The sequence below is a fragment of the Rutilus rutilus genome (genome assembly GCF_951802725.1).
Source record: "Rutilus rutilus genome assembly, chromosome: 11".
NCBI lineage: Eukaryota > Metazoa > Chordata > Actinopteri > Cypriniformes > Leuciscidae > Rutilus > Rutilus rutilus.
The window spans coordinates 36,945,534-36,957,992 of record NC_140216.1 but is presented as its reverse complement, the minus strand read 5'-3'; the positions used below and the strand labels follow the sequence as shown (position 1 = coordinate 36,957,992).

The window sequence follows — 12,459 nt, the reverse complement described above, 5'->3', positions numbered from 1 at the left end:
CATTTTCGTTCACTCTTTGCTGATGTAGTGCACTCAACTGCCATTCACTATGTAGGGATTAGTGAATGAGTGAACGGTTTCAGACACAGCTACTGGCTCGGCGGCGGCCATCTTGTCCAGAGACACTGGCTCGGCAGGTGTGACGTGTACAGCCTCTGGATCGGCAGAAGCGACGTGTACAGCCTCTGGATCGGCAGAAGCGACGTGAACAGTCTCTGGATCAGCAGGCGCGACGTGAACGGTCTCTGGATCGGCAGGTGTGACGTGAACGGTCTCTGGCTCGGCAGGTGTGACGTGAACGGTCTCTGGATCGGCAGGTGTGACGTGAACGGTCTCTGGCTCGGCAGGGCTGACGTGAAGTAGCTCAGGCTCGGCAGGGCTGACGTGAAGTAGCTCAGGCTCGGCAGGCATGACGTGAAGTAGCTCAGGCTCGGCAGACGCCAAACTCACAGAAAAAGTTGAGCAGCTCAGTTGCAGGGCCAAGTCAGCTCAGTTGCAGGGCCAAGTCAATATAATGTTTCAGAGTCCAGCTAGGGTGATGAAGTGGCATAAGGGAGCTGAACGACTTGGATAGCCCTCCACGGAAAAATATCATTAGGCATAGTTCATTGAAAAAAGCCAAAGGTGCCAGCTTAACAAAGTCCATGATATATTCCTCAATGGGCCGGTCTCCCTGACAGAGACACATAATCTGTGCTCCTGGATTCATGGTCGGTCGGTCGTCGCTGCTGGATCTTGGTATGGCGAAGTTTTGTGTCACGAACTGCTCCGAGACTCGAAGGTGAGATCCAAATGCTGCTTTTATTATGGGCAATCCAAAGGCGTAATCCAAAGTACAGGCAATGGGTCAAAACACAGGTAGGCAGTCCAAACAAACAAAACAAACAAACAAACAAACAAACAAACAAACAAACAAACAAAACAGGCAGGGGTCAGAGGCAAAAGAGTAATACACAGAACAGGCAAGAAATCCAAAAACCAAGAGACATGAAACCAGGGAAACCGCTCAGAAATGCAGTTCAACAACATAAAAAACTTTGCAGTGAGTGAATGAGTGAACATGGTATAAATAGGCTGAGACTAACATGGTAATGAGACACAGGTGAATGCAATCAGTGATGATGAGTCCGGGCAATGAGTTATGGGAAATGTAGTTTGTGAGGGAGTGATAATAGTCTGATGTGGAGTGCCCTCTGGTGGCTCTCAAGGGCACTCCAGCTGGTGACCGTTACAGTTTTCTTTTTCTTCTTCTTCTCCTTTTTTTTATTTTTATTTTTATTACCATAATCATAATATCATGGTGTTTTTTATGTATACTTTGAAGATCCATAGTGTAGTGTATGAATATGGTAATCATACAGTTCTGATATATATTGAGGTATTATCATCTGATTTACCACAGTATTATCACAGCTTTTATCACAGCAATTAGACACAGCTTTGATAATTTATTAATGTTATCACAATATGGTTGATTTTGATGTAAAAAAAAATACAGACACTTTCACTTTGTCAGGTTGAGATGGGAGAAAACAACGGCATGAATAATTATGAAAAATTGAAAATAAAATTATTAAATAAGCATTGTATTTTTAATTTGCACTTATAGCTAGAAATGATTTTAACAATGAAAAACAAATTATGAAAAAATAGCATATAAACAGTGAGAAAATAGGCTGTAAATTCATTTACTGTAATTGACAGGTGTGATGATCAGTGGAGTTGAGTTTTTACCTCCAGCATTATTGCACGGGCAAAAATATGGATAGAGTTTCCCAGTGAAAGACTGATCAGTGAAAGAGTAGAGATGAGAGCTGGACTCCACATCATAAAAGGAGACCAGACCCTCCTCATAATCCACAAACACACCGACCCGCTGCGGCTTCACTCTCACACACAGGGAGACAGGAGAATCAGCACCAGCTTTATATTCATTCTCATTCCTCAAAACCACAATCCAGTATCCATTACTGGGACTCGCTGTGATCATTCCCTTCCTGTTAATGGATTCTCTGGCCACTCCTAAATCCCATTTAGTCTTTCCCTTCACCTGCACCTCAAAATAAAATCTCCCTGAGGAGAATCCCTCCTTTCCCAGGACACAGGGACACGGATCAAATCTCTCTGGTTTGTCTGGGAGTTTCTGTATAATGTCTCCATGTCTCACTTGTTTTCCATCATCAGACAGGATGAGATATGAATTAGTTGTATCAGGATCCAGAGTCATATGGAAGCAGATTAGTCTCAAATATAATTCACGCAAAAAACATGATTCACAAATGCGTAGACAATTTCACATGCATGAAACCTAATTCACGTGCACACAAAAAAAATCCACGTGCGTGAAAAAAAAAATATATTCACAAAAAGCAATTCACATGCGCAAAATAAAATTATATATTCATAAAATACATTTCACAAATGCAAAACACAATTCGTAGAAATACAACTGTGCACAAAAACCTTTGAATGTTTAAAATTTACGAGTGTATCCTTGCATTTGAATGTGCAAATCGTCATTCACGTACGAATCGACCTAAGCTTATCAATCGACCAATCAGTATCACGTGAGGGCGGGCCTACCTACATGTTACGTCATCAGCTTTCGACCAGTTCATGGCTGAGCAGAGGTAAGTGCAGTTAATCGTTCATTTCTGTGTTTAGAAGTTAGAGATCATTTGAAGCAATAGTTTATTAACTGCTGTTTAGTCCACATGTGAATATAAACATTTATTTTTAGTATTGATGGATTTTCATGTCCTGTCCACCACACATTCAACCTATGATAATGTATGTAATGACGTGCATATATAGGAGACATGTTTTGATCTGCATATATTATGTAGTTTTATTGTTTCAGATTTCCAAGACAGATGATGTATGAAGTTGCAGACAACCAGTACTGTGATCTTACCATTTCTACTGTAATTCTTTGAAAACAGTCATGTTGCAAGCCATCCATTTTGACAGTTGTTTCAACAAGTGGTTGAAAGTGATACATTGTTACTGTATTAATTTGTCTCCTGCGGACTATATGTACACGCTTTAGGAATAAAGCCTTGCTATGCATGCATTATTAAATGTTCTTGTAAGAATTAAAAGATTCAGACATAGTTCAATTTGATGTACACGTTTTATTAATTTGAAAGTTTCTGAATCCTTTGGGAATAAAATATATAAAATGACTTGATCATGATTAATGTTCCTGTTACATATGAAGATCATGAACTGACAGTCTAAACTGTGAAGCACAATATTCAGTACAGAGAAATATACGTCTCCCAGGAGTTGTGAGATCCAGTCAGAGTGTACTTTGCTTTTAGAGTATATAAATATAAGTGCAATACATCAAGTGAAAAGTTAAAAAATGAATTGTGTTCAGTCCGGTCATCAGTAGACCTCTCTGTTAGGACAAAGAAGATTCTCTCTATGATAAGTACCTTTTTCTTATCAGCATAAAATCAGATTTGCCTATTTTACTAGGCAAAGTAAAATTAATGCTTCACTATATTGTCCTTAGACCTTAAGATGACATTAAAAAACCTTATTTAAAAACCTTGCGATTAAATAACCATGAGCAATACATTTGTTGCTGTGTTTGTTAATCTTTATTAACGTTAGTTAAAAATACAGCTGTTCATTGTTAGTTTACAGTGCATTTACTAATGTTAACAAGATTTTAATGAAGTATTAGTAAATGTTAACATTAACAAAAAATAATAAAGGCTATTCACGTGCAGTTCATTATTAGTTCATGTTAACTAATGAAACGTTTTAATAAAGTGTTACCAATTAAGACATAATACAAAAAAAAAAGTATAAAAGAGAATTAAGAAACAACATGAATTAAGATGTTCGTGACTGCTATCCAGATGTCACACCAAAGGTGAGTAATCCTGATAAAATGCAGGGAAACAAGTGTTAATAATAATTTAACATCATACACAAATGGCAAAAAACACTGGGTGCTCATTAAAATAGGTCTATTCACTATTTAAAGAACAATCTCGATGGGTATTGGCCACAGTTGATTGTTTTGCACTCATTAGCGTGATTGAAGCTGTGAGAGCTGTCTGTACCTTCAGCTAAAATACAACAAAACAAGCATCATTCTTCTTCATTTTTGACACGATATGGGACATCTGATTACAACAACACTTGCTTACATCAGTTAATAGTTCATAAACTATTGCTTCAACTGATCTCAAACTTCATTAACTTCAGTTAACACATAAATGAACGATTAACTGCACTTACCTCTGCTCAGCCATGAACTGGTCGAAAGCTGATGACGTAACATGTAGGTAGGCCCGCCCTCACGTGATACTGATTGGTCGATTGATAAGCTTAAATCTGATTGGCTAAAGAGTACGACTGCTCTGTGTTACGAGTGTTATGCTGCCAGCAAAGTCTCAAACACACACACACACACATATCTAAGGCGATTCGTACGTGAATGACGATTTGCACATTCAAATGCAAGAATACACTCGTACATTTTAAACATTCAAAGGTTTTTGTGCACAGTTGTATATCTACAAATTGTGTTTTGCATTTGTGAAATGTATTTTATGAGTATATAATTTTATTTTGCGCATGTGAATTGCTTTTTGTGAATATATATTTTTTTCACGCACGTGGATTTTTTTTGTGTGCACGTGAATTAGGTTTCATGCATGTGAAATTGTCTACGCATTTGTGAATCATGTTTTTTGCGTGAATTATATTTGAGACTAATCTGCTTCCATAGAGTCACATCCACTGAGAAAACAGAGAATATAAATCACAACTTAATACATGTATTTAGTGATGATGTGTGTAATATGTAATCAGTGTTTAATCATTCTGTCGGTCAGTGATGAAGCTGTGAGTATCTGAATGTAATCTAGTGTAGTGCAGACAGCACACTGTACCTGCATACTGCTGTATCCTCTTCAGTTCTGTAGAGACACATGACAATAAAACACCATCAGATCTTTGACATTTTTATGTGTGGAATTATAGACAAGATTTAAGGTTATATTTAAAGAATTGTGTACAACATCATGTTTTATCTGATCAATGTTTCTCTGCTGATATTTAGAGAATCCCTGAACTCCTATTGTGTTTGAGCTCGAAATATTCCTCCTTTTTAGAACATCATTGAGAATGTTTTGTGAAACATTTTATGAAAATTTTATTTTAGATATTGTTATGGCTAATGTTATTAATCTCAGTTTTGGAGTGTATTAGTGTTGTGGTTATTCAACAAAGACAACATAAAAAATAACCTTAGAGGAAGTGAAAATGAAAGCCCAGCACTGCGAAGCTGTTTGAACTACAGGTCAGAAATGTTCCTCTAAAAAAAAGAACAAATCTGCATGAATAGACATTTGTCATGGAAACACCATCAACAGCACCAGACCTCAACACTCCGCCCACTCGTTCCATGTCTCCTGAGTACTAATCACCTTCACCTGTCATCACCACCTGTCTTCAATCATCACTCTCATCATCTGCACTATAAAGATACCCCAGTTCCCTCAGTTCACTGTCTGGTCTTGTTGCTATTACCTTGTCAACCAGACTCTCCTTTGGGTACTCTCCAGACTGTTAATTCAGACTTACATGCATCGTGTATACTCACCTGGCGTCCATGAGACATCCTTCAGCCACTCTTATCCTCCAGTCTTCTGCCAGTCGTTCATCTTCCCATCACGACATCACCAAACCTGCACGAGATAAGAGACTCAATCAAATCCAACATCTGCATCTGTTATCTAAATCGTTCTTCAATTCATCTACTCACCTGCCATGTCTGTTCCTAAGTGCTTTAAATAAAACATCTATTACTTTACCTGTTTGTGTCATTCTGTTTTATGACAGAAGACCAGACCAACATGCACAAACCAACAGATTACGGCGAAGAGGATGATTCAACCCTGGTCACAGTCGCTGAAGTATTACAAGAAATTCAGTGTGCTATTCATCCACCCGTCATCTGTTCTTCCTCGTCTGCCTCTGTCAGTCCCATGGCCCGACCAGCAACGTACTCAGGTGAGGAGGGTGAGTGCAGTAGGTTTCTTCTGCAGTACAAACTCTTTATGGAAATGCAAGCTTCACAGTTCGCATCTGAAAGAGCGAAAATTGCGTTTGTCATATCCCTTCTCACCGGACGAGCACTTCTCTGGGCTCTGGCGCTATGGGATGCGAAGGGAGCTGTTACTCAATCTTTTGACAACTTCATCAGCCACTTCTGCAAAGTTTTTTCACAAGCATCTAATTCCCTCTCTGTCCATGATCAATCATTTTGTTTGTCCATTTGGCAAGGACAAACCTCAGTGTCCGATTATGTCCGATTATGCTCTGCAATTTCGCACTCTAGCAGCAACCAGTGGATGGAATGAGACGGCTTTAATCACTGCATATCGTCATGGTCTTAACCAAGATATTCGCTTACAACTGGCTATCTACGATGATATCATTGGCCTGGAAAGCCTTATCCAACGTCTATTCGAGTGTCTCAACGACGCACTGCTTGCCAGCTAGATAACCCTGCACTGCCTCCTCCGAGCCCTTTGACCACCACCAGCCCTCCAGCATCAGAACCCATGCAAATTGACTCTGCCCATCTATCATCAACTGAACGTCAACGCCGCATCCACAACAATCTCTGTCTCTACTGTGGTACAGCAGGTCATCTTCTGGTCACCTGTCTAGTCCATCCCCCACGACCAGCGGTGAGTACAGTTCGACTTCCTACATCAATTTCCTTCATGAAATTCACTCCTGTACTGTTAATGTACCTTCAATGATCTCTTCCAGCAAAAGCGCTGATCGATTCCGGTGCCGCAGGCAATTTCATCTCGCATTCCACACTACAAAAACTACGAGTCCACCAAAGAACCACTCCTCAAGTCCTTCACGTGCAGTCCATCCTTGGAAAGCCACTCAGTCGTGGGCAGATCCGGTATTGCAGTCCCACCATCAAAATGAGAATTGGATGCTTGCATGAGGAAGAACTTTCGTTCTTGGTGCTGGAGGGCTCTACAGCGGACATCATCCTGGGACGCCCGTGGCTGGAACTTCACTCACCTTACATTTGCTGGTCTTCAGGTGAAATATGTCAGTGGGGAAAATACAGTTTTTCTTATTGTCTGTATCCTGTCAAGAAAACTCATTCACCGTCTACTTCCGTATCCGAAGTGGCAATCTGCTCTACTTCTGTCGAGAGTCCAGCCACCAAAGTACATTAAGACATACCAACCATCTACCGGGCGTTCCAGGATGTTTTCAGTAAACAACTGGCTACAAAACTTCCACTATATCGGCCATGGGACTGTGAGATCGACCTGCTGCCTGGGCTACTCCACCACGTGGGAAATTCTGCCCATTGTCCATCCCGGAGCAGAAGGCCATGGAGGAGTATATCGAGGAGGCTCTTCGTCAAGAATTCATTCGACCATTAACGTCCCCTGCCGCGTCCAGCTTCTTTTTTGTCGCAAAAAAGGACGGAGGCTTGCGCCCCTGCATTGATTACCGCCCCCTCAATGCCTCCACTGTCAAGTACCGGTATCCCCTTCCTCTGGTCCCAGCCACCCTGGAACAACTATGTGATGCTCGGATCTTTTCTAAACTGGATCTTCGCAGTGCCTACAACCTAGTACGTATACGAAAAGGAGATGAATGGAAGACGGTGTTCATCCCTCCTGCAGGCCATTATGAGTATAGGGTCATGCCCTATGGGCTTTCCAATGCTCCCGCCGTCTTCCAAGGATTCATGAATGAGATCTTCAGAGATTTTCTTCAACGGTTTGTCATTGTGTATATTGATGACATTCTCATCTACTCTGCCAGTCTGACCGAGCACCACCACCATGTGAAACTAGTACTTCAACAGCTACGTGAGCATCAGCTATTTCTCAAATTGGAAAAATGTGAGTTCCACCAAGAGACGGTCCAGGTCCTGGGTTACGTGATTAACCAACATGGAATCTCTATGGACCAGAGGAAGGTGGAGGCTGTTTCCAACTGGCCGTTACCGTCAACCATCAAAGAGCTTCAACGCTTCTTAGGATTCGCCAACTTCTATCTGCGATTCATACTGGGCTTCAGCAAAATCAGCGCACCCATCACTTCTCTGTTGAGAAAAGGGGCCAAGTCTCTGTCCTGGACCACCGAAGCCACCAATGCCTTCGAGAAGCTCAAAGCCTCCTTCAGTTCCGCTCCTACCCTCGTTCATCCTAACCCTGATCTTCCATTCCTCGTTGAAGTTAACGCCTCAACAACCGGGGTAGGGGCAGTCCTTTCCCAGCGGCAGGGCAAGCCTCCAAAACTCCATCTATGTGCCTTCTTTTCAAAGAAACTGTCCCCGGCGGAGCAGAATTACGACATCGGCAACCGGGAACTGTTGGCCATAAAACTGGCTTAGGAAGAATGGAGACACTGGCTGGAGGGAGCAAAATTCCCCTTTGAAGTCAACACTGATCACCGTAGCCTGGAATACCTTCGAGATGCAAAAAAAACTCAACACCCGTCAAGCCCGCTGGTCACTCTTCTTCACCCGGTTTAACTTCAAAGTAACCTATCGACCAGGAGAAAAGAATGTAAAAGCTGATTCCCTCTCTCGTCTGTACCAACCTGAATCCATCGCTAATAATCCTGAACCTATCCTCCCTCCAGCCATGATTGTCAGTCCTATCCAGTGGAGTTTGGATGACCATATCGCTGAAGCCACTCTTTCTGAACCTGCTCCGCCAGGAGGTCCTGAGGGACGGACCTTTGTACCATCCCATCTACGTCTGTCCCTCATGGACTCAGTCCATACATCTCCGGGCTCTGGACACCCAGGCAGCCAACAAACCCTCTCGCTCCTCCAACAACGCTACTGGTGGCCCAATATGACCCAGGATCTCTCCCGATATGTAAAGAGTTGCTCAGTCTGTGCCATGGCTAAAGTCCCCAGACGGCTTCCAGAAGGAAAACTTGTTCCTCTACCTGTACCCAAAAGACCTTGGTCTCATATCAGGGTGGACTTCATTACGGACCTTCCTTCATCAAATTCCTACACCTGTGTGTTGGTTGTGGTAGACCGTTTCTCAAAAGCCTGCAAATTGATTCCTCTGCCTGGTTTACCCACAGCCTTTGAGACTGCAGAGACTCTCTTCAACCAAATCTTCAGACATTTTGGCATACCCGAAGACATTGTATCAGACCGTAGTCCACAATTCATATCCAGGGTATGGAGATCCTTCAACCTCCTGGGAGTATCTGTGAGTTTGACTTCTGGATATCATCCGCAGTCGAATGGCCAGACTGAGAGGAAGATACAGGAGATCGGGAGGTACCTGCGGTCATATTGCCATGACCATCAGGACTGCTGGAGCCGCTACCTACCCTGGGCCGAATATGCACAGAACTACAGCAATCCACCACGGGTCTGACGCCCTTTCAGTGCATACTCGACTACCGACCCTGTTTCCCTGGTCAGGAGAGCCTTCCGACGTTCCAGCAGTCCACCACTGGTTTCAAGAGAGTGAGAGGGTCTGGGACTCAGCACACGTCCATCTACAGAGGTACTGTCACGGAAACACCATCACCAGCACCAGACCTCAACACTCCACCCACTCTCCTGAGTACTAATCACCTTCACCTGTCATCACCACCTGTCTTCAATCATCACTCTCATCACCTGCACCATAAAGATACCCCAGTTCCCTCAGTTCACTGTCTGGTCTCGTCGCTATTACCTCGTCAACCAGACTCTCCTTTGGGTACTCTCCAGACTGTTAATTCAGATTTACCTGCATCGTGTATACTCACCTGGCGTCCATGAGACATCCTTCAGCCACTCTGATCCTCCAGTCTTCTGCCAGTCGTTCATCTTCTTCCCATCACGACATCACCAAACCTGCACCAGATAAGAGACTCAATCAAATCCAACATCTGCATCTGTTATCTAAATCGTTCTTCAATTCATCTACTGACCTGCCGTGTCTGTTCCTAAGTGCTTTAAATGAAAACATCTATTACTTTACCTGTTTGTGTCATTCTGTTTTATGACAACATTAATGATGTATATCAATTTGATTTTCATCTGCTAAACTGATTTTATCTGACACATAATCACAACATTTGGATGAAAATGGCAGAAAATGAATGTTTCTTTCTGTTGTTTCTCATCTAAAAGTGTTCACAGATTTACTAAAGCCTCAAGGTTCTGGTTACAGTGATGAAGCTTCTAGTACAAGATGAATTTACTGCATGTTTCCTGAAATTAGAGATGAATATGACCTGCTCTCTTCAAGAAGAACTGTGATGATAATGAGACACAAACACATGATCACACACTTCTCTTATTTCAGCTTTAACAGACTCATTCTTCATTACTGATATTAAAAGATGATAAATATATGTATCTGTACGGTGTATTTGATATTGCTGTACCAGTTAGCGTGAGTTTCTCCTGTAGAGAGTCCTGCAGTTTAGTCAGAGCTCTCCTCAGAGTCTCCAGACTCTCATCAGTCTTCACACTGATCTCAGACCAGTTCCTGGTGTTTCTAGAGCTGCACAGGGATGAGTAAATCTACAGCAGGAGAGAGGAGAAATCCTTCAGCATGGGGAGTGTTATGGTGTCATATACTGCATTATCATTGATCAGAGAGATGTTGACTGACCTGTAGGAGGTGGAGGTGATCTTCAGTGTGTGAGAGCTGCTCCAGCTCAGTGTTTCTCATCTTTAGCTCAGTGATCTCCTGCTCCAGCTCTTCAATGAGCTCTTCCTCCTGTTTCTCTGCTGCTTTCTGCTGCTCCTCCATCATCTCCAGCAGTTCAGTCTGACATCTCTCAATGGAGCGGATGAGATCAGTGAAGAGCTCCACACGGGCTGCTTTCTCCTTCTCTGTGTTTCTCTGCTCAACCAGGACAATCAACACATTATTAGTGGCGTTTGTTAAGAGAAGAATCAGTGTTATTATTTCTCATACTTCAGTGTTTTTAGGCGGTTTTCAAAATCCCTCATTCTGCCCTGTTTGCACTGAATGATTCCTCAAATCATGTGTGTTGTTGAGGAGAGATGTGTTATTACTTTACTAAGTGATCAGGGAATCACAGACGTGTCGATATTCAGACCAGCAGTGTGACTGTGAGTGTGAAATTGCTTTTATACAACAATTCAATAAACAATGATAGATATTAAAATTAATTTAATTGAATTATTTTAAACTCACTTTTCTGACTTCTGCTGAGTGTTTGACGTCTTGAATCTTCTTGATTCTGTCCTGGATCATCTGCTGTGTGTCTTTCTGTGTCTTCATCAGTTGAGTCTATAGACAGAGAACAACACACAATATGTTTTCATAACTGATTCATTTATATTAAAGAACATGTGATTCCTCATGATAAGAGTCATTTAAAATCAGTTTGTCAGTAACTTCTACCTTCTTCTCTTCACTCTCCTCTTCTAAAGGAACAGTGTTGTGGTTCTTGTGGTCTGTTACAGTGCAGATCGGACACATAAATGTCTGATCATCTCTACAGAACAGCTCCAGAGGTCTCTCATGTTTCTGACATATATAGTCCTCCAGATTACTCACAGGATTGATCAGTTTGTGTTTCTTTAAACCTGCCACTCTCGAATGAGGCTCCAGGTGAGTTTCACAGTAAGAGCTCTGACACACCAGACACAACTTCAGGGCTTTCAGCTTTCTTTCCTCACAGACGTCACACAGAACTTCAGCTTTTTTCTCAGGACTTTTCTTTTTATAGTGATCTACGATCTCTCGGAGTGTGGTGTAAATCTTGAGATCAGGTCTGTGCTTGAATGTTTCTTTACAATATGGACAGTTGCAGGTCTGGCTGTTGTCCCAGCACTTATTCAGACAGGTCTTGCAGAAGTTGTGTCCACATGGAGTGGTGACTGGATCAGTGAACACGTCCAGACATATAGAGCACTGAAGCTCCTCAGTCAGTGGACCGCTGGAGGAAGACATCACTGGAGAGAGAAATGATGAAGATAAATCACCTGCACATCTTGTCTAAAGTTTGGAAACACATTTTACTTTTTGATTTAATGGCTTTTGCTTGAAGGACTTAAATAACAATAATTATTATTATTATTAGCCTTATTATTATAAATGGGCTCATTTAATACTGTTTATAAAGAATCCCATGATGCACCTCATGAAGTTGGTTGAATGTAAAGAATGTCTAGAGACAAAGAGTGACGTCTTTGAGGAAACTCAAATATATTAGAGATCATGTACAGTCAGCTGGTCATTACTGCTAAATGAACCCAGACAAGCTGATCAGAACCCTAATGTGAAGCTCATTACACGAACACTTACTGTACCAAATAAATAAATAAATACATGAAGGAGCAATATTGATTTGAAATCTTGATTTGAAATGATTTTATTATCTGCTGCTGTACACTCCTGAACTACATATTAAATATTATATGAGAAGAGTGAAAGTTATTCA

General features: G+C 41.8%; 1 protein-coding gene across 1 annotated transcript; it reads right to left on the bottom strand.

Moving 5' to 3' along the window:
- Positions 1 to 1,684: 1,684 nt before the first annotated feature.
- Positions 1,685 to 11,971, bottom strand: LOC311300151 (E3 ubiquitin-protein ligase TRIM11-like; the record flags this gene model as incomplete). Its single annotated transcript, XM_084424285.1, has 8 exons — positions 11,418 to 11,971; positions 11,208 to 11,303; positions 10,656 to 10,889; positions 10,426 to 10,564; positions 10,273 to 10,291; positions 9,441 to 9,557; positions 4,914 to 4,940; positions 1,685 to 2,243 (listed from the first exon to the last, which is right to left on the bottom strand). The coding sequence occupies exons 1-8, from the start codon at positions 11,967 to 11,969 to the stop codon at positions 1,685 to 1,687; spliced, it is 1,743 nt and encodes a 580-aa protein (XP_084280411.1). The 5' UTR covers positions 11,970 to 11,971.
- Between the last annotated feature and the right edge of the window lie 488 nt (positions 11,972 to 12,459).